General features: G+C 39.1%; 1 protein-coding gene across 15 annotated transcripts in view; it reads left to right on the top strand.

Annotated features, from left to right (window-relative positions):
* Positions 1–704: 704 nt before the first annotated feature.
* The window catches only part of agfg1a (ArfGAP with FG repeats 1a), a 53935-nt gene continuing 30926 nt past the window's right edge, over positions 705–23713 (top strand). For 3 of the 15 annotated variants that reach the window (XM_048982385.1, XM_048982384.1, XM_048982394.1), the window contains exons 1-2: positions 705–1161; positions 12091–12184. In XM_048982385.1, the coding sequence (XP_048838342.1) occupies positions 995–1161; positions 12091–12184 (261 nt within the window). In that variant the 5' untranslated portion in view covers positions 705–994. The remainder of the gene's footprint in view (positions 1162–12090; positions 12185–23713) is intronic. The other 12 variants (XM_048982387.1, XM_048982383.1, XM_048982396.1 and 9 more) reach the window with 7 other exon arrangements.

Here is a 23713-nt window from a genome sequence, read left to right as displayed (position 1 = left end):
ATCTGGGTGTAATGACTCATTGGAGATTTTAATAGTTTTTATTTAAATTCGTTCTATCTGATGTTGAAAGACATTTTGTGATTAAGTTCACCTGGTCAATCTCAACTACATGTGCGTTGTTTAACCCGAACTGTGAAATGTAGAAATAAAAGGCAAAGATTTCAAGCTTTTTTAACGTTAAAGAATGAGTTTAGATTACTTTAATCCAGGTGCGGTCTTTCATGGGTGTTCCCTGAAGTATAACGGCTTATAAATTTACATTCGAGTAAATTTAAGTGAAAAATATGGAACAATTTACATTAACCGTGTTTAGTATACTGTATATTTAATGATAACAGTTTCAATTAGTGACATTGCTTGGATTTCAAGAAGGAAAAATATAACGGGGCTATTTTATATTAGGGGCTGTTTTTAATCTTTCATGTTTTTGCTTACGAATTCTAGTTTTTATTGTCGCATGGATTCGGGTAATACAGTGAAATCCGTCTGCCACAGTTGGAGGGAGGGAGTTACGTGGGGAATAAAACAAACAGTGTAATACAAGACTAGACAGGGTAACATAAGAACAAAAACATGGCAATTAATAAATAAATAGTGTATTTGTGCAGAAAGTGCAGTTGTCTAAGACCGTGGATTTAACTAAAACAGCTTCCTGCAGCGGTTCAGTTTCGCTCCACAGTGCAGCAAAGAGCGTCTATTGCTGTCTGGGTGGCGCTAGTAACGCGTGGCAGGCGCGCGCGGGCGGGCGGGTCGCGCGCGTCCCTTCTCTTGACTACCGCGCTTCGATTCCTTGTTCGTGGAAACCGGAGAGCACAGCGAATTCCGGTTTAGGCTCGGTTCACTCCGTTCTTCATTCGGCTACCTTGTTCCGTCTCCCCCCCCTCATTTCTAGTATCCCCGTCGCCACTGCGACCACCAGCACCACACGACTTGTCAGTTTCCCTTCCCTCCCTGGGTGTTATTCTGTTCCTCTCGACAGTTCCCGGCCCAGGCTATGGCGGCGAGCGCGAAGCGAAAGCAGGAGGAGAAGCACCTGAAGATGCTCCGGGAAATGACGAGCTTACCTCCCAACAGAAAGTGCTTTGACTGCGACCAGCGCGGCCCAACTTATGCCAACATGACGGTGGGCTCCTTCGTCTGTACCTCCTGTTCAGGAATTTTGTAAGTATGAATTAAAAACCTTGACCTTTTACGTGTTTTTTTGACACTCCGAGATATAATGGCTCCACGGTTCCGCAGTGCATGCACGAAGTACAGATCGGATCGCTAGTGAAGTCGTTTGGCTAGCTACCGTTATTGTCTGCGAAGGTGGGGGGTTGGGTTTTAAGCTAGCCTGCTAGCTAAAATCGATAGCAAGTTGCTGCTAAGCAGACATCCTTACGGTGCGGACCCTCTGTAATGCTCCTAGGCTTTGGCATTCGCGGCAGCATTAGCCAACAGATGGAGTAATATCTATCTAGCTAACATTACCCATAGATCCATATACCACCAGTACAGGATAATATATGAAAATACAGATCCATTTGCTTCCTGTGTGTATCGTAGTAATCTGCATTCGATGGGAAAAAAACGTTTTTTTTAGAACTCAAAATGGGTACTCTTGGGGCATTTCACGGAAGGCGCCGCAATTTCTATGCTGTGTAAAGTGGAAATCGTTTGGCTTATTATATTACCCAATAATTTTGAGCAATTATTGGGTAATATTTGCAGTGCCGCCTGTACAACCCGGAAGTGTGGCGTTTGAGTAAGCAACAAGCTGCTGGTATTTCGTGTGAAAAGACATGGCTAACTAGAAGTTGTATTCTTGACGTCGAGGTGGAGGCCTAGTTATGTTTCACTGTTGTATAATCCAACATCTGTATACCTTCCTATGGATTTAGGATTAGTGTCATGTTTTCGATCTTGGAAAAATAACACCATTGCTATTTAGTGTGTGTGTGTGTGTGTCTGTCTGTCTCTGTCGCGTGTGTGTGTGTGTGTGTGTGTGTGTGTGTGTGTGTGTGAGATATATGTAAAATTTGATTTTTTTTGATTATATAAACAAAATTAATCTATATTCAACTGTTGTATTTAAAAAATGTCATCATATTATGTCTTTATCCCAATATTACCCTATCTTGGGGTAACATTATAGTTTTTCTTTCCTTTTTTACAGCCAAACTATTTAGGACTAGCAACTTAATATTTATTCACATTAGTTGGGTTGACTAGCATTCGCAGTTTGCATGGGTTTCGTCATCCCTTTATTTTAAGGTGCAGGTTTCAGTGCTTTTCCTTGAGCACCACCCTCTGCAGACCCATATGGCGAAACACCTTGCATAAACTCTGACCACAGCTTTTGTTTGTTCAAGGTTGAGGAAATATTTCTAGATGTAAATAATAAAAGCTACTCTTAAATTTAGGGTGGCCTGGTGGCTCGGAGGGTAGCATTATTGCCTACACCTGCCAGGTTGGGGTTCAGATCTGACCTCTCTGCAAGTGTGTAGTTTGCATGTTCTCACTATGTCACACAGATAACCTCCTAGTACTCCGGTTTCTTTGCACAGTTGAACATGCAGTTACGCTGTGTGGTGTGACAAAATTGCTCCTAGTACGTGCCCTGTGATGCACTGGTATTTTGTACTGGGTCTTCCCCAACCTTGTCTTGTCTAAGATAGGCTTCAGACCCCTATGTGGTCCTAATGAGAGAACTGGTTATAAGATGGATGGGCTTAATCAGTTCACTATGCCTTCTGTTAGAAAGATGCTGTTACAATGTAATCTAGCCAGTTACCTTTAATATTCTTCCTACTTTTTCTCCAAATGATATCAGCCGCCAATTCCCCATTACTATTTAATGGTTGATAATTAACAAAGGTGAGGTGTTCTTCATGTATTTCATAAGGTCTTTTCAGGCCTTGTTTTTCCTGATTTCAGAAGAGTTTTTCCACTTCCAATCTAGCATGACTTTTTTTTGGACTGTAGTGTCTATCCTGAACTATAACTGATTTCATGTTCAGTTCATAAGCAGTATACTAAGTCAGAACACTAATTTTTAGCTCTAGATTCCTATGAGAGTATTGGATTTTAAGTTATTGCTTTTGGGATTATATGTAGAGAAAATTTCCCAAAGGTGTAATTATATTAAACTCCATAATGAACAGCAGTAAAGTTCTTTAGAAATCTCTGCTGTGTGTAGTATTCTGACACCGGTGTTTTCTGTGCTGTTGAGTAAGTAGTACAAATGCAGGTGGTCACCTGGGTGTTGGTGTAGATCAGGGGTGGCCAATCTTGTCCACAAAGGGCCAGTGTGTATGTGGGCTTTTGGGATAACCTTTAGGTCAGCTGTTCAAACCCAGGTGTGAGGACTCTTCAGCCAATCAGTCCTCTAATTAGGGAGTTGCCGTGAAAACCCTCATAGACAGTGACGCTTCCGGGTTAAGATTGTCCACCCCTGGTATAGGTCATAGTTCTGGTCTGAAGGGAGTCTCCTGTGCACATTATATTTATAATTACCTCTCATTTTGGAATTGATTTAAGTGAAAGATGCATCAGATGTTTCAGGTAACGGCTTTGGATTTTGGTGATTATCTGAATGACAGAGTAATGCTTAAAGGGCAACTTCCTTTTGTGCCATGCATTGTTAACTTGGGAGGCGGTATAAAAACAGGAATGTATGTAGTGATGTTGACTTTGCAATTTGAAAAATAGTGGCACTATCCACAATGCAGCTCTGATGCATAATACAATTAGTTAGACATAAAATTGTCTTGTAAAAATAAATGTAAAATCTGTTACATATAATTTTTCCACATAATGTTTGTTCACATAAAAATAAGTTTACAGGTATAGAACCTGGATTTATTTATCAAGTATTTTCAGGAATCTGCTTAAAGATGTCTTCCTGTAAGATGATGACATAGTTTAAAATGGGGAAAAAGACAGGAAGGTGATGGACTAGCTTAATTAAAATGGTAAATTGCTATGGTGCTTTCTGAGCCTTACACTTTAGAAAACCAGATGCTGTTAGAAAAAAACAGCCATGATGCAGTATTAATTATACCAAAACAGATCAAACTGAAGTGGAAAAGCAGGTTGTCATGGCTTAGCACAAAGTTTTTGCGTCATAGCTAATGCAAAAAATGCTTTAACTGGCTGTATACACTAATTTGGTTAACTTTAATATTTCCTTTTTACACTTGCAAAAAGTTGATATGTTTGCATAATTGGACTTCTCAGTTTTCAGAATATTGGTAGAATTTAAAGCCCCCATTTAAAAACAAGATTCAAATTGTAATTGAAATACAGAATTACTTGTTATTGTTTCTGGTGTGCACTTTCTTTTGAAGACAGAAAATTACGAGCAGATGAAACAACTTGTGACCATCTTTCAAAGTAAATGTGGTTTGATCTGCTGTCTTCTAGATTATTGTAAGGTGCAGATTTTATTCTGAGCCCTCTTCTTTCTGATGATCCATGTTTAGTTTTATAAGCTTTAGGGATGTACTATTTCCGGACAGTTGTGCAATTGAGTTGTCACTGATTGCTTGAAAGAATATAGGTTTTTGGAGCTTGCTACTAGACTGCTTGTTCTCATAACAAAGTGGCTTTTGTAAAACTGTCTGCAAAGTAAGGTGGTGCAATCTTATGGGTGTGCTGTCGAATGTCTACTTACTAATAGATACATAATGTGTTTTAAAATGAACCAATTTAAATATTATGGCTCACAGTCATTCACATACAAGTCAGTTTTTCCCCCTACAGCTGCTTGTGAGATCATTGGGCAAACTGGTCCTTAGTAAAAATCAGTAGGAGTTGTGCATGTGTGGGTGGCCTGTCAGTCTTTTAGGGCGTTTGTACTGTATGAATACAAAAATCTAGAAACACTTGTACCAAACTTTGGACCACAACCATAACTTTCATTCAGGACCTTTTTTAACCATTGCTGTCTTGTTACTAGGGCTGGGTAATGGCACAGATGCTCCAATTCAACTTCAATTCACCAGCTAACGATTCAGTTCAATCAGTTTTGATTCAGTTTTGGTTCAATGTCAGTCTGATATGAATGAGATACAGAGTACTGCATAGTAGCTTTCTATATTGTTTTAAAATGTTCTAAATGGAACACAAACATGTACATGTAGAATCACTGGAAACAAGTTTTGAAAACCACTAAAGACAGGCCAAAGGCTTGTATACCAAAATCTTTATGTGAGGAACACACTGGTATCGTTCTTTAAGAACAAAACCAAATTGTCTCTTCCAAACAAGCTCCTCTCGTTCGTAAATTTGTTCTTTCAAATCACAAAAATATGACTTCTGACTGAAAAGTATATCTGAGAATAACAATAGGCAAGTCTAAAACTTAGAAATGCTTTAACTTAGATATGTGCCAAAAGTATGAAAGTTATTCTTCTACTTAACCGTGAATACACTGAAATATTTCATCCACACTTTCCCCTCTGCCGTTATTGTACCCAGCCAGAAATATATTACTTATATGTACAGGTTTTCAGTCACTTTCATTTGTTTCAGTGTTACTCCGATGTTTGAAAAAAAAAACCAAGTAATTATATTATATAATTATGATCAATATTCTCATAAATGACAGGTCACATCCAATACTCAGTTTTTTCCTTATATTGTTTGCTTTTATATTGTTTTTTTTATTTTGCTGTCATGTCAGCGTAACGCTATTTTGCATCACTCTAAGTAGTTCAATGAAAATGACAGGTGTGAGAATAAGGCTCTACTTAACGTGACTAGCTTGCATTTGTATGGTTGGAGTACTCCATTATCATAACTCCAATCATCAATACACCAATACACCAAGATGGCAGCACAAGGTGATTGCACACTACTATTGCAACCCTTCTGTCGGTGTGAGGAAAAAGTAGCACCACCTATACGATAAAAGGACGGATGCATGGAAAATTTTCAGACACAGAGAAAATGGTTAAATGAACTAGATTGATCTTAGGATATTGTGAATCAATATTGAATCATCAAAACCAGGATTGTGATTAATTGTAAAATTGATATTTTTCCCCACCCCTAGTTGCTACACATCTCACTCTGTTGTTTTGTACTTTGTTATAAATCTGAATTAAATGCTTGTTTTTCATTCATAACTGCAATTTTCATGTTGCCTGGATGAAGGGTGTTTTCGAAGATGGTTTTGACCACTGAAGAAAGATTGGTGCTTCCTTGTCTGGCTTTTTCGTGATTTTTCTTAGAGTGTATTTTTAAGACTCTTTGTGGGTTTTTTATGTATGTGAATTGTCACTTTATTGTATTCCCTGGAAGGGGAATACGTATGGCTTTGGAACCAATCAGGCATCACACACATTTTGTTGTTGGCGCGATAACTCAAAACATATTAGAAAAAACTTTTTCAGACTTTGAAGACAAATTCTATGGGTACCAAAAATGAAGCTCTTTCAATTTTGAGACAGATTTCACTAAAGTTGAAACAGTGTTGCATAGTTATGTTAAAGAACAGGCAGTTTTGACACTTGATCTTGTTAGCATAACTTAAAATTTTTGCGAAGGTTCTCAAACTGCTTGAAGCAAAACTGAAGCAACACCATATAGTCACTGCAGACATTTGGTCTGTGAATGCAATAAGTCAAAAATTATTTGATATATCTTATTACTGGTTTACAGGAACATGGATGAAGATCTACGCCGTTTTCATTTTGAAACAAATTCCTTCGTAAATGAAGCAGCCAGCCAATGTAGAAATGAAAGAAATGGAGGCTATAGAAAATACATTGTTTTGTTAAAGTTAGTCTAAAAGAATTTGATAGATCTTTTTCAAAATTTGGAGACGGATTGTATGGTTGAAAATTTGTATGTCATCAAATTTTGAGAAAAATTGCCCCAAAACTGAAACATGTCAAAGAGAAGGGCAGCCTCAGATACTTGGTCTTGTCAACATAACTCAAGAAATATTTTTTAACCATGGCAGACAAGACCATTATAAAAATGTGCATAGAACAAGTCCTTGATGTGTACATATGAATCGCTGGTACACAAGGGCAAATTGTAAATTAGCACTAATGCATACGAACAGCCATACAAAATGAACATTGATAAGTCTCATGTATTCTAAATGTGACCGCGCATGCATAGCAAGAATAAAGATACTCCCTCATTGAACCATATATTGGCATGTAATTTTCTTATTAATAGTAATATATTTCAGATTTTTTTCTACAGATCAGATCGCACCAAAATCCACAAATAAATAGGAGGGAAATCACAAATGTAACATGATCCACAAATAGACAGGAAGTGATCCACAACTATGCAAAACCCTTTTCACATGTAAAAATTGCTCCTTATTTTTGTCTATATTATTTTTACACAACACAAAAAAATGCATATTTGTGAATAGTGATGCTTTTGTGAATTTCTTTTCTTTTTCTACAGCTCTGCTCCGGTATACGGAGCCCTTAAGAGGTCAGGGTAGGAAATTTTTTTTTGACGTCGTTTCCCTCTCAGTAGTTTTGCTTTCCCACGTAATACTTTTCTGTTACTTTCCATTTGAAATACAAAAGGATAGAATTAATGAACTAACAAGTATAAACCTAAACAATACAATCGTGCAGTTAAATGTGCTTTAAGTGTTAAACAGTGGTGGACAATGCACATCATGTTACTGTAAATGAGACAGCTTTGCTATGAAGGTGAAGTGCACACACAAACATTGAAATGTAAATGAAAAAATAAAGAAATCTGGAAAATTGAGGGTTGTTGCTTGCTTTTGTTGAAAGATATTACAACCGGAAAAAGAATCTAAAACTAACTTTAGTGTCAGATTAAGGTTTATACCCGAACCCACATTCAAGTATACCTTCCTGGTATTCTCACTTGATGATACGTGTGGGGATATGCATATCTCTTCTGAAATATTCTAAAAACCAGATTTGAGGTTAAACCTTAACTCCAAAACCATAGTAAAGTTAGCTTTATATGCAGTTTTCCAGCTGTAATATCGTTCAGTGTTTGTAATATATTTCAATGTTTGTGTGAGTGCACTTGTTTTGCTTAAGGTCACTGGCGGTGAATGGACACAGTGCAATTATTAATAAATGCATATATAAATACATAATATTAAAGTTATGTGGTGTACATTGTCCCCCATAGTTTAATGGTTAAAGCACACTTTACAAGAAATGTCTTATTTAGGTTTAACCATGCCATCACCTTGCAGCAGGTGGCAAGTGTAGTGGGATTACAAAACTATTGGGAGGGAATGCAAAAGTATTTAAAAAATATTTTCCCCACCCTGACCTCTTAGGGGCTCCGTAACTGCACGAACTGGGCAAACATCTGCAAATAAATAGAAGGGGAGTCACAAATGTGCAAAACACCTTTCAAGTGAACAAATCACTCTGTATTTTTGTAGATGTTTTACACAGTTATAAATATATATTTGTGGATAGTTAAATATTTGTGGAGCATGGAACATATTTATGGATTATCTTCTGTGGGTTATAAATAATAAAATCCAATAATAACAAGTCCCACATCCCATGTAGTGGTGTGTAACATTGCAAACTGTCATCCAAATCATGAGAAAATGTTGCTATAAACAATGTATTTTGCAACACCATCAAATAAACGATAGAGCATAATATGAAATGATAGACATTTTTATTTCATCATCTGGTATATGTTATCCTATTGCACAGCCCTAATTTACACCATTTAAAGATAAGCATGGTGCAGTACAAAGCATGCCGGCACTTACCAATTCCACGGTGTTGCATTTTGTCAGGCAGTTATCGACTGGTATCGGATAACTGTTCCTACAACATTGTATTGCTGAATTGACGTCAGTTACGTTTGAAGTATGTCACTACCTTTAGCCAGGAGGCGTATAATTTTACCCCATCTGGTGTTGTTAAATTCTTACCATCAAATAAGATAACTACCGTTTTTGTTTTTTTTTTTTTTCTGGAAAAGCAGTCTTGTATTCACGCCGGTACATATAGGAAAATGACAGGCAGTGGGCATTGGTAACCTACATAGCTTCTTTTATGTACCACTTTGTGTTTGTGACACTACAGTACTGTGATAATTTGCGCTTGCTAAATAAAATATGTGCATTTACTTTAAACACACGGCTATGTTTAAGATTTAATCAACAATCAAGCCTTTAGAAAAACTGAACTTATTTAGACTTTGATTTGTAATAAATTGAAAATATTCTGTGCCGCTTCTTGAATTTATCGAAGAAAATTGGTTGGACAGAATTTGCAAATGACGTGTTTTCCTCAAGCTACCACATACAAAATATGAAGTTGGCAAGTGCACATGCCCAGTGTAGGCTAAGATGCATCACAGGCTACGTCATTTGCCTTTTACATAGTGTGGATGCACAAGATTTTTTGTCGATGCTAGTGATAATAATAGTGTGGATTCAGATTTTTTTTCCTTCAGAAACCCCCGTAAAAAAATCTTAAATCTAACAAGTTATCTCACTAATCCTAAAATTCAGTTTTGTGATACAGGCCTTTGGTATTTGTTCTCACTAGTCTCGTAATGGAGCTGTTGTGTACATGTATTTTTTTTGTGGTTCTTTCATCCTTATTCTGCATGTTAAAGGTCCATATTTAAGTAATTCTTGAACCTAACCAGGTCAACACCATGAATAGCGAAATGCATAATTTAGTGACCACTGCTCATTTTACAGATTACATTAGAATGTGTGTTAAGCAAGAAAGTGTAAAAATCTTATGTCTGTGGTGCTTTCTCCATTTAGTTGATTTTGTGTTTGTGATGTTTTGTGTCCTGAAGACCGAGGTGATGGTATGCAGAAATTAATTTGTTCATAAGAGATATGCCCTTCATTGAATTGGTGTTGAAAACATGTAAAAGCAGCAAGTCTTTGTGTATGGAGTGTTTATACATAGATCTGTCATGATAATTAAATTATCAACTTATCTCATGACATGAGGACTAAACCTCGATAATGTCTTCTGACCTCGATATTGGCAAATTGTCTTAAAATACGAGTGAATGCCCCCAACTTTTTAGCCAATCGTCCTGCTTCTGCCCTCTTGTCTGCTTTCTGCATCACAAATGCGGCTCAGGGCTGATTCATACTTCATTGAAAGTGTGCACACCACAGCACATGAAATGCACTACCAGACCGTCTGTGGTCCTCAATGTTATACATGCTAAGCAAAGCTGCTTTTAAAAGTCACGTTTATGAAGTGTGGTGTGGTTGTTAAAAGAATAAATAGAAATTTTAGGTTACACTTCACCTAAGGCTGTGTTTTTTATCATGCATTCATAAAACATAAACATGTATAAAAATGCACAACCTTGTTGCTCTGCCTTATGAAGCTCTCATCTACAGTATAGGTGGGTAACTTCATAATGCGGAACAAAGCATCCTTAATATTTTTACCAACCATTACAATGCAATCTAAATGCATCCATAGTGCATTATAGATGAGATCTTCATAATACATAATACACATACTGTAATGTGTTATGGCTTTTGATAAATATTCATAGCCATGTTTACAGTGTTATTTGTTATGCGTTTGTTATGCGTTTATAAATTACTAAAAACATGGCCTTAAGTCTTACCAAATTTTACTAAAACTACCCATAGACTGCAGTTAGTGTACACAAGGCAAGGTTATAATCATTAACCAAACCGAATAAAAATCACAGCTAAACGACAACTATAAATATCGGTTTCAAAACCAATTGAGATAAAATAGAAACAAACATCAAATACTGTGACTCAAATCTTAAAATTTGGACTGTTTCAATTAGGATTTTGCCAGCTTGTTCATCTGACTTCCTCTGCCAGCCCCTGGAGGATGGGCTCCCCGTATGAGTTCGATTCTTCCCAAGATTTCTTCCTTTTAGGGAGTTTTTCTTGCCACTGTTGTCTCTGGCTTGCTCACTGGGGGCTTTTGGGCAGGGATGATGTAAAATGCTTTGAGACATTGTTGTGGAAATGAGCTGTACACATAAAATTTAATTGACTTCAACTGAACTTATCCTTGCTGTTTTTATATACTATTTAGCTGAAGTGGGCCTAATGATTTATCTTTGGGCCTCTCGTAATGAACGTCAAAGAAATTGCCATGACATTTTGGAGTAGTCAGCAATTTTCCATTTACCCCAAAAAAATAAAATTTCAAAAACAGAAAGTATAATTATATAACGACTAAATAGATGTACACCTTTAAAATGAAAATGTTAAGTTAAACCATACCTAAAACTAAACTAGATTTCAAATTAAACTAAAAAGTAAGAACTAAATTAAACTAAAAAATCTAAATGATGATAATACTGATGCAGAAACATTCACAAGTATATGGCACAGCAGTACAAACATTTTATTTTAGTTTGTAGCTATCTGGAAGTCTTTTTTTCCTGTAGCAAGGAAATTGTGTAAATGTTGGTATTTCTAAACTTTATCAGTCAACCATTCTTCAGATCTGTTAGACATTTTTGTTGTCATTCTTATCGTAGAAGGAAGAAAAGGTATTTATATGCATTCTTTGGTCTGACTTCCTGTTACTTTTCCCCTGACTGATTAAAGATTGAGGTTCGTTTGCATCACTGAGCAGAGCTTCACAAAATATAATGCAGTCTTTGGTAACAGAGCCCGAGTCTATTTAATCAGTTTTTTTTTGATGTGTGGTTTTCTTTACATTTACATTTTGCATTTCAATTCTAATCTCTGAATATTCTGAAGAATAGTTCACTGATCTTTGAAAGGCCGTATTTGAATTATTATGCTATTTTGTTACTATGTCAGTGGCATAAAATGACAAATCTGTCGTTTATCGTAATTATTTCTGTGACAACTACTTCTAGTGGACGATATTTTATCTTGGCAGACCTGTCTATTTACACATGCAAGCAATATACAGATGCCCCTCACGTTACGATGGGTAAATGTTTCTCACTTTCAGTACATGTACTGTACTGTTAAAGATGCATTTTCACCTTATGATAAGTTTATTGGAATGTAACTCAATCGTAACTTCGGCAGAGGCTGTACTAGTATATATCTTTATATGTTCCGTTTTAGTGTGGTGTCTTAATATGCTCTTTCTGTCTCTCTTTAAGACGAGGATTGAACCCTCCACACAGGGTGAAGTCCATTTCCATGACGACCTTCACGCAGCAAGAAATCGAGTTTTTGCAGAAACATGGCAATGAGGTAAGCGCTGGATACTAGTCAAGTTGTATTAGGGGAAAAATTTGGTATGTTTGAGAAATTGAGGAAAACAAGAACTAATCACCACTAGCCTTTCTTTGCACCAGCTTTACATATAGATGATACTGATCAAAAGCAATGATTTGCTAGCACTGCTCTGTGTCTGTTGGTGCCACTTGTGGCAACAAGTGTAAGATAATCTGATAATGCATCTGTTGTTAATTTTATTTATACATTTAGGTCATGATTGTCATTAAAATTGTTTATGTGAAATTTGTTCTTAATATTTTAAAAAAAGACTGAATTGTCATTGCATCAGTAGAGACTTTTTGTTAAACCAGAATGTGAACCACTGACATGCCTTTATCAGTAAAGACTGAATCAGTTGGTATGTAATAACATACCAAAAGTTATATTTGGCATATTTAGTATAGTATATTTTGAGTAAATTTTCAGCCCTTTTCTTTTAGAAATATCGTAATATTTATCATGATGATATCAGATATCGTAGCGTGAATTTTTCCAGTATTGTTCAGCCAAGGTTGCTTCAAGATTACTTTCAATGTTTTAAGTTATCCTTTTGTGGGCAACAAATGATGTCTCATTTTGTTTGGAAATAAATTAATGGTGTAGTCTATAAGCCAGAGGAGCTTTGTTAGGATTATTGTGCTAAAAATAAAGAAATCGCTCAAGGTACGGGCTATTAAACATTATTGTGTGTTACTGCACTTAAATATTGGTTTAATTTGTTCCGGTTCAGTTTATTCAAGCTAATTTTAAATGTTTTATGTAATCCTTTTGCAGCAACAAGTAATTTCTCATTTTCTGTGGATTCAGTTTTTTTCTTATCTCCTGTGGTTCTAGGGAGGGGTCAGAGAAAATCGAATATTATTTGAATAATGACTTCCAAAAATTGAATAGTAATTCTGCCTGAAATGCCCATCTCTTGTTTTAAACAGAACCTACACTGCTATTTTAGACAATGTAAAAGTTTCTGTCCTTCATTTTCACACCACTTTTCTTATTTTCATATCTGGATCTCATGGAAGACATATATAAATTTAATTTCTCTATATTTGATGTTTCATTGCATGTAACCTAAGTGGCTTAATGAATTGCACATTCTTAACCATATATGTTCCTCAATGATGCCATTTTCAAAATACTTTCCTAATTCCTTCTCAAGCATTTGATTGGCCTCGTGTAACGCTTTTGTAAATGTGCCCAGTTCTGGTTACTTTGACAATATCTTTCTCACTTTGGGATATTTACAGAGATCTGGTTGGTTACATGGTTGACGTAACACAGACAGAACTGGGTCTTCACAGGTGTACATATGCATGCTTTGATCTTGCGTCGATATGATCTTTGATTTAAAAAAAATAATAATAATCTTAAGGGTCTTTGGTCTGTCTGAACCAGATGATAAACGACGTGAAAGCATGTGTTTATGTCAGGGAGGCAACAGATTGTTTGATAAGTATTATTAAATGGTCTTATATAGTAGAGTAAGGTAATGCGTGCTTTCGGACTTTGTCCATGATCAGAAGGATCACGGGTCTGACTTCATGTTCGCAGATTGACTTCATTGTTGGACCCTTGGGCAAGACCCTTAAACTGAATTGCTCCAGGGACTAACTGACCCTGTTTTATCCTCAGCCTCAGTATATGTAAATGTGAGTTTCGATTAGACTTCTGGAGTATTGTGTCTTTTGCCTTGGGGAAGTCACTGTAATTTAGTTTTACTGAAGTTTGTCAGCAAAATGACAGTAGTACATTGGCAGCAGTTGCAGTTATTCAGTAAAAGTGAGGTGAAGTTGGATTAGCTTTTATCAATTTGTTTTTTGTAGACAAATGATTGATTGCCTTTTTCCCTTTGTTTTACGAAACTAGTTTGTAAGGAAGCACACTTAATAAAAGTAGGTGCCACAGGTAAGGACATTGACTGAGGAAAGTGTGAAATTTGGAGCAATGTGCTTAGTCCAGAAGTGTCACATTTAATTTAGTTTTGTTTTCCAGCAAAATAAATGTATTTCTTAAATGGGCAGTTCACCCCAAAACTGAAAAAGATAGCACTAAGGTCCCTCTAAAACATATCTATCCGTCTAGGTTGTTCTGCAGGGACTTGTAGATATTGACCGAAGAAATCTTGGGCTTCTCTTGAATAGAATGCGAGTGAATGGCATTCTTTCTGTGGTGCTTAAAGCACCAGAAAAATACATTTGAAAAATTCAACAGCAATGTCTCTTACCAGAAATTATGAATGATGATCACCAGCACCCTGGTGATGTGATATATGCGCAGTGATATGATTGATGTGTGGAGTTCGGTAAAAGAAAATAGTTTTTCCATTAAACTGCTCACTACAAAGTATGGAGATTATCTTCAATAACCAGGTCATGATTTCTGGTAAGAGACATTGCTGTTTAATTTTTCAGTTTCAATCAAAATTTCCATATTTGTGCACCGCTATTAAAACAAAGAAAAATATCAGTAGCAGTCCCCTAGCTGTTTGGCAAAATTTATTGTGTGGGAAATTAATCATGTTGCATAGCCCTAGTCCTAGTCAACATGGCACATGAAGGAGCATGTGCTGATTTGGTGAACCTGACCAGACAAGTCTTACAAATTTAGGATTTAATAAGGATTTATGGAGAGTTAGGGTAAGCTTGGGAGGTATTGAGGTAATATTCACAGTATACAGTAGCATTTTTGTTTGGCAAATTTTATCTTAGGTGAGCTGCCCAAGCCTAGTGTTGGAGGGGTAGACGTAGAAGTTGGGGGTGTGCTAGGAGTGGGGGATTACATGGAGTCGGGGTAATGGGAAGGTCCAGGGATACATTGTTGTTGTGCCAACAGCAGCTAGTTATTTTGTTTTTTGGTAGCACATTTTTTTTTCTAACTGGCATCCCATACTGGCAACATTTCCCCTTAATAGTCCATGATCACTGAACTTTTGTTCTGCCTCAGTGCAGGGTGCACTGTGCCTGCTCTAGATAAACTGATGCTATAAATGTTTTAAAGGTCCTTGTCAAAAAAGTGGAGTGCATTCTTTGCTACTCCTGGACTTCCCTACATTGCCTACTTGCAAAGTTGATAATTTAAAGGTTATCATTCTTAATCAACTGTATGGCTTTCAGGGTTGTTAAACATTATGAAAAATTGGGAATTACCTAAAAAAGTATTGATTTCAGTAAACCCCTTTAACCTCATTCATGTGATGAAATATGAAGTCTATATAAAATCTTAATATTAAATGATGTTTAGAATCTATTTCCGCAGATTTTTGGATTTACCAGCACATTTTTTTTTCTGAAAACAATTACATTTCAAAATTTCATCCACTTTGCCTTGTCCTCATGTGTTATCATAATACAATAATAAAAATATCTTGAGGATATCTGCAATCACACTAAAACTGGAGAACTATTAAAACATGTTCTGTTGCTGTAATGCAAATAATATTGTAAATGAATCTCTGAATTCAATAGCTAGTGCTACGTCATTGACAACCATTCGTGCAACCATTTGTCTGCATTTAGCAGCTTTTTCTGCAGGTTTTATATATTTACCAGCTTCCACCATTGTGGGCTGTCATCCAGAAAGCACACATTTCTCTTGAATATAATGGGACTGAATATCATTGTTTTTGTGGTGATTGCAGTGCCAAAAATCCATTAGTAAAATTAAATAGCGATGTCTCCTACAAAAAGTCATGACCTGATTATTCGTGATAATCTACAGATTTTGCAGGGAGCAGTTTAATGTAGGAACTGTTTTCTATTACCAAATTCCATGCACTAATTATATTACTGTGCAGAATATATAAACACCACAGTGATATCTTCCATGCAGTGTGAATGGTCTGTGTACTCTGACAAGGGTTGGTAGCCCATCCTGGGTTATTCCTTGCCTTGTAACTAACTTCCGGGGATAGACCACGATCCTGCATAGGATAAGCGGGTATAGAAGATGGATGGAATAATGGATGGATGGATGTTCTTGTCTGAGAGCTGCTGTTTCTATCTGACTACAATGAATATTACTGACAGTGTTTGTAGCATCTTAGAGGTGCACCGATCCGATATTCGAATCAATATCCGCACCAATCCATCCCTAATAGATGGATCAGGTATCGATCATATCGACATCCACTTACTTTTTTAGTTTTCAACAGTTTGTAAAAAGATAGCTCCTATTTCTTGTTAAATCAATTTGTACAATGAACTGCATGACAGCTCTATTCCGTTTTATATGTGCATTTTGCGGCATTCAAGCTGAATGCTTATGCTGCCACTCAGTTTTTCACCACTCAGTAGGTGTGAGCAAAGTCACTTCCACCTGCTATGGCATCCATCTGCTATGACAGTATACGCATACCTTTGCAATTTTGAGAGATGGAAGTTTAGTGGAGAATCCTACTAAATAAAACATGTAATTGCGCAAGACAACAGGAGTAATATGAAAAAAGCAATGGATAATTTGGGAGTTGAGAGCATGGGCTGTTTTATGCACTTGCTACAGCTTGTGATACGTGAGGGGCTGCTATAGCAACAAAGTGTTAAAACAAGTGACAGTGTTACTAGAGGGGAAAAATTGTGGGGCATTTAAACACGTGCATATTCTTACTTGGAAGATATTCAAACTGCTGCAAATGCCTCAAAAATACTTAAAACAAGATGTACAAATGAGGTGGAGCAGTATGTCATGTATGGTTTTTGTAGTAGTCTAATTAAAGATATTTTTTGGGGCAATATTTTTTATTTGTATTTGAGTTTTTATTAAAAATTATATATAAAGTACAATTGTTTATATATTGCATATGTATTTATTACAGTAAAATATTAAAGTAAAAAGAGTTCTTGTATCAGAATCTGTTTCAGTAGTAATAAGATCCATCAAATACTTTTGACAGTACGTTACTTATCACAAAGTCAAATGGCATCTACTTTCACTCTTTCCTTTGCTGCCCATATGTGGCATTGCCTGCATTTTGGGGCAATTTTTAAAAAGTTCCAGTTCTTCACCCAGATAATGTTTCTGAAAAGTTTGAAAAAACTCCAGAAGCATTCAGCTGATCTATCGCACCGGTAAGCTCAAGAATCAAATTACGGTTCTCCCTGCTTCTTGAGAAGCTTCTTGCTTCCTGTTGAGATCTGTCTCGAAATATTTTCAGCAAACTGCATTTTTGTTAGCTGAACTTTATCCTGGGGACCATTGCTTGCCAATATTTCAAAATGTTTTTGAAAGGTTGGGTTGGCGCTGGGCTGTCCAAGGAATACCTTGCCACCATTTCGACAGCATCTAGTTGGAAATCTGCTTGGAGATACTTTTTGGTAATTTCCTTATATTTATTTCCACCTACAAGTATGTTGTACTCAGAGTAGCACCCTTATTGATTCCCTGATTGAGGAATACATTTGTTTTTGGGATTTGCAGCCGCATATACTTTCTGGTTAAGACAAAAATGGGGAAAAGTTATATGACGGATATTTTTTCAAACAATGCGAAGACATTGTACGGGTGATTAACAGGAACTGCTTAAATTTTGAGACTGATCGGCTCATAATTAAAACAGTACCACATACTGATTTTGACACGTCTTAGAGCGAAAACTGCAAAAGAATTTTAAGGATTTTTTTCAAAAAAAATGTTCAGACCCTTAATCTTTTCAGTATAACTTAAATTATATTTCATGCATAACTTTGGAGACATGTTTTTGTGGGGTGAAGATCTAGACCTGTTCAAATTTTGGGACCAAAATCGATGCAATGGTGCATATTGATACCAAACGGAAGGCTGACTTAGTTAAGATGCTTGACCTCGTGAACAGGATAACTCCGTTTGATATTATTATTCTATTTTCTCTTTTTGATCTTTGACGGATTTTATTTCACAAAAACATCATGTGGATCAAGATCTACATCTGATAGACCAAACACAAATAGCCCCAAAACTGGGCAATGACTGGTTAGTAAGGTCACAGACAAATCACAGACCACCTCCAAAGAGCTGCAACAACATCTAGCTGCTGATGGTGTCATTGTACATTATTCCACAGTCCAGCACACTTTGCACTGGGAACAGCTCGGTGGAAGGGTGATGCACAAAAAGCCTTTTCTGAGTACTCATGAGGTATGCAAAAGTGCATCTGGACAAGATAGAATCATTTTGGAAAAAATACTCTGGACACATGAGACTAACGTAGAGTTATTTAGTCACAACCAGAGGCGCTATGCATGGCAAAAAAGCACATGGCATTCCAGAGGATGAACTTCCTGCTTACTGTAGAATTTGTCCATCATGTTATGGGGCTGTGTGGCTAGCTCAGGTACTGGAAACCTTGTTAAAGTTGAGGACCGCATGAATTCCTCCCAGTATCTGCAGATTCTTAACAATAATGTTCAAGAGTTAGTCATGAAGTTGAAGTTTGGTTTGAGGGTTGGATGTTTCGGTACAACAATGACCCAAAGTACTGTCCAAAATCTACAAAGGAATTCATGCAGAGGCACAAGTACAATGTTCTAGAATGGCCATCCCAGTTCCCAGACCTGAATATCATTGAAATGTATGGATTGATTTGAAGCAGGCTATTCACGCTCAGAAGTCAACCAACTTGACTGAACTGGAGACATTTTGTATGGAAGACTGGTCCAAAATACCACCAGCCAGAATTCAGGGACTTGTCAGTGGCTGTAGGAAGTAGCTACAGGCATATATATAAAAAAATTCTACTGAAATGTTGCTGTTTCCATAAGGTATAAAATTTGTTTAAATGAAGTTGCTGCCTCAAAAGCTTAGCAAGTTATAAATTGATACAGTGATTTTTGTCAGGGGTGCCCAAACATTTACATAGCACTGTATTTTGTAGATCTTTTTGCAAATTTCCCTTGAACATTGTTCAGGTCAGTTATTCTCAGAGTGGGGGGGGGGGCTGCAATATGATTTTCTCAATATCGGAATTTTTGATAGTTGTGTGTTGTTTCACCAAATAGTATGTGGAATTGTACCCAAACAATTCCACCAGTGACTCCTCTGCCTAGAGCACACTGTTTCAGAAGTGTTGACCCTGACACCGATGTTCAAAGTTGACATGAAAAGCTAGATGTAGTTAGCATAATTAGATAGATTCCCACTCTATAGTGCCATTTTGCCTTAGCGTAGGATGTGATGTCATGAGGTTGGTTGCTTTGGAATTCCTGCATTGGGTCACATTTAACTTGCAACCGCTTTTTGTTATAAATGATAGTCTAATAATATGCCACCTAAAACGTAAACTTTCTAGTATCATACTAGTAATCTAGTATCAAAGATATGTGGTTCAATGTAGAAGTTTCACTGTCTAGTAAACTGGTGATATCACAAGCTTGTTAACTAAACTAGCCGGCCTACTAGCTTCCAAACCAATGAAACTTCTTTTATCAGTCAAACAGCGACTGTGGATGGATTTTTGCAAGAACTCCCTATAGACCCCTTGAGGGGACACCCTTGGGGTCTTTTGAGATTTATTGATGCATCTTGTGCTCTGCATTTGGTTGAATTTTGTGAGATGGCCTGGCCTGGACAGATTGTCAGTGGTCTGAAACCTTCTCCATTTGCAGATTATTTTATGAACAATGGAGTGTATGATTTCAAAAAGCTTGCAAATGGTTTTACATCCTATTCCAGACTCATAGTATCAAAAACATTCATTCTGGGGACCTTGTACAGCTATGTTCATCTTGTCATCAAGGGAACTACATGTACCTCAATGGCTATGACCAACAAAGGTGTTCAAGACTTCGAACTGAAATAAAAATGAAAACTTTATATACCAATGATTGTGTTGGACTTTAAATTACAAAAATTACCACCATACCTTGAATGTCTTTTTTTTAGCCCGGTTAACCACAATATCTCCTCTTAAAATATGATGTGGCTGCTGAGCTGTCCCTTTCTTCACTACGACTTCTGTGCTTATCCCTTCCATGATATACCAAAACAGTTGCATGTGGTGTGCTTCACTAACCAGTTTTTATAGGCATATTGATAAGCCGAAATTAAACAGATTGCTAATTTTTAGGCATCACAGTACACCTGTCATTAATATTTTAGGTGTCGTACTAATGTCGGTGTAAGTGATGTCTCCAAAAAGCCGCCGTCCATTATCTAAATCTCTGCAGTGGCATACAGTTTGTTGTTGTCAAAATAAAATCCATCCATCCATTTTCCAAACCGCTTATCCTATTGGGTCGCGGGGGGTCCGGAGCCTATCCCGGAAGCAATGGGCACGAGGCAGGGAACAACCCAGGATGGGGGGCCAGCCCATCGCAGGGCACACTCACACACCATTCACTCACACATGCACACCTACGGGCAATTCAGCAACTCCAATTAGCCTCTGCATGTTTTTGGACTGTGGGGGGAAACCGGAGTACCCGGAGGAAACCCCACGACGACACGGGGAGAACATGCAAACTCCACACACATGTGACCCAGGCGGAGACTCGAACCCGGGTCCCAGAGGTGTGAGGCGACAGTGCTAACCACTGCACCACCATGCCGCCCATAGGTGAAACAATAAAAAAAAAATCGCTAATAGCCGTTTTAGTGCTTGGGCCCTCCTCAAGTGGACCCTGGCACAGTTAAGCGTACCTTACTGTATGGTATGGAGCAATTACACTATTCAAACTAACTGTACTTTGGGGGTCAAATGTGCTCGGTCAGGGTACGAATAAGCTATTGAAAGTGCTCCCTTAGCCAGAGCTGACAGTGGCAAGGAAAACCTCATAGGTTTATTCATAGTAATAAAACTTTTTCATGTGACTAAGGAAACTCCAGTACAGTTACAGTAGCGTAACCCTCTGAGTAAGGCCCTTAATCTGGGCTTTTGCTATGGGGGCAAAGATTTTGGTGTGGCAGACCACCACCACGGACAAATGTTACCAGCAGTCAAGGTGCAAGATAACTACAAATTAGGTTCACTTTAGACTCGGCCTATCTTTGTCATCACTTTGTTTTAAATTATTTATCTTAATTTACTTTCTACAATTCTGTATCAAGATAATCACAGCTGAAACAAAGGCTAGCCCTGTCACACAGGCACTGCATCTTACATGATATGACACTAGAGCTGTCAAGATTACTCTATTACTAAAAAAAAAACATGGATCAAATTTTTCCTACTCGATTACTCGGACATATTGCTGAAGGAAGACAGCACATAGCTGTGAAAATAGACCAAAAACCATCAGTTTTCTGGAAGCACTTCACATTTGTACATTTTATTTCCCATACTCCTCCTGGGGGGGTGATGCCTGGAGATCTCAATCTATCAAGATGTCCAGCACACCCTACTACATATGACGTCGCCACCATCAGTGACATCCCTGCATCCAGCTCGCTGTTCTGCCTGTGTCATCTTCCATTTTCCCTACTCCTCCTGGGGGGTGCTGCCTGGAGACCTCAATCTACCAAGATGTCCAGCACACCCTGCTACATGAGACATCGCCACTACCAATAACATTCCTGCATCTAGCTCGCTGTACTGCCTGTGTCATCTTCTAAATCCTATAATTTGGACAGTGTGACTTGGCACTTAACCATCTCTCCTATTTGACTCTCCCTGCCGGCTCAGATCAGGTGCCCGAGCCACCTCATCTGGCTCCTCTCGATGCGGAGGAGCAGCGGCTCTACTCTGAGTCCCTCCCGAATGACTGAACTCCTCACCCTATCTCTAAGGGAGAGTCCAGAAACCCTGCGGAGGAAACTCATTTCGGCCGCTTGCACCCGCGATCTCGTTCTTTCGGTCACTACCCATAGCTCATGACCATAGGTGAGGGTAGGAACGTAGATCGACTGGTAAATTGAGAGCTTTGCCTTTTGGCTCAGCTCTCTCTTCACCATGACAGACCGATGCAGCGCCCGCATGACTGCTGACGCCACACCGATCCGCCTGTCGACCTCCCGCTCCATCGTTCCCCCACTCGTGAACAAGATCCCGAGATACTTAAACTCCTCCACTTGGGGGAGGACCCCATCTCCAACCCGGAGAGAGCATTCTACCCTTTTCCGGCTGAGAACCATGGTCTCGGATTTAGAGGTGCTGATTCTCTTCCCAACCGCTTCACACTCGGCTGCGAACTGCCCCAGTGAGAGCTGAAGGTCATGGTCCGATGAGGCCAACAGAACCACATCATCTGCAAAAAGCAGAGACCTAATCCTGAGGTCACCGAACCGGACACCCTCAACGCCCTGGCTGAGCCTAGAAATTCTGTCCATTAAAGCTATGAACAGAATCGGTGACAAAGAGCAGTCCTGACGGAGTCCAACCCTCACCGGAAACAAGTCCGACTTATTGCCGCCCATGCGGACCAGGCTCTGGCACCGGTCATACAGGGACCGAACCGCCCTTAAAAGGGGGCCCGGAACCCCATACTCCCGGAGCACTCCCCACAGGACTCCCCGAGGGACACGGTCGAATGCCCTCTCCAAGTCCACAAAACACATGTAGACTGTTCGGGCAAACTCACATGAACCCTCCAAAACCCTGCTGAGAGTATAGAGCTGGTCCACTGTTCCACGGCCAGGGCGAAAACCACACTGCTCCTCCTGAATCCAAGGTTCGACAATCCGGTGGACCCTCCTCTCCAGGACCCCCGAATAGACCTTACCAGGGAGGCTGAGGAGTGTGATCCCCCTATAGTTGGAGCACACCCTCCGGTCCCCCTTCTTAAAGAGGGGGACCACCACCCCGGTCTGCCAGTCCTGAGGCACTGCCCCCGATGTCCACGCGATGCCGCAGATGCGTGTCAGCCAGGACAGCCCCACAGCATCCAGAGCCTTAAGGAACTCCGGGCGAATCTCATCCACCCCCGGGGCCCGGCCACCGAGGAGCTGTTTGACCTCAGTGACCTCCGCCCCAGAAATAGGCGAGTCCACCCCCAAGTCCCCACACTCTGCTTCCATATCGGAAGGTGTGTCGGTGGGATTGAGGTGGTCTTCGAAGTATTCCTTCCACCGACCCAAGAAGTCCCGAGTTGAGGTCAGCAGTGCACCATCCCCACCATAAATAGTGTTGATGCTGAACCGCTTTCCCGCCCGGAGCCGCCGGATGGTGGACCAGAATCTCCTCGAAGCCGTCCGGAAGTCGTTCTCCATGGCCTCGCCAAACTCCTCCCACGCCGGGTTTTTGCCTCAGCAACCGCCAAAGCCGCATCCCGCTTGGCCTGCCGGTAGCTGTCAGCTGCGTCTGGAGTCCCACAGGCCAAAAAGGCCCGATTGGACTCCTCCTTCAGCTTGATGGCATTCCTTACCACCGCTGTCCACCAGCGGGTTCGGGGATTGCCGTCGCGACAGGCACCAGCCACCTTACGGCCGCAGCTCTGGTCAGCTGCCTCCACAATGGAGGCACGGAACATGGCCCATTCGGACTCAATGTCCCCCGCCTCCCCCGGGATATGGGAGAAGTTCTGCCGGAGGTAGGAATTGAAACTCTCCCTGACAGGGGGTTCTGCCAGACGTTCCCAGCAAACCCTCACTATACGCTTGGGT

This window comes from Brienomyrus brachyistius, chromosome 17, assembly GCF_023856365.1.
Source record: "Brienomyrus brachyistius isolate T26 chromosome 17, BBRACH_0.4, whole genome shotgun sequence".
Classification (NCBI taxonomy): Eukaryota; Metazoa; Chordata; class Actinopteri; order Osteoglossiformes; family Mormyridae; genus Brienomyrus; species Brienomyrus brachyistius.
The sequence above is the reverse complement of the archived record's forward strand: the minus strand, read 5'-3'. Positions and strand labels throughout refer to the sequence as shown.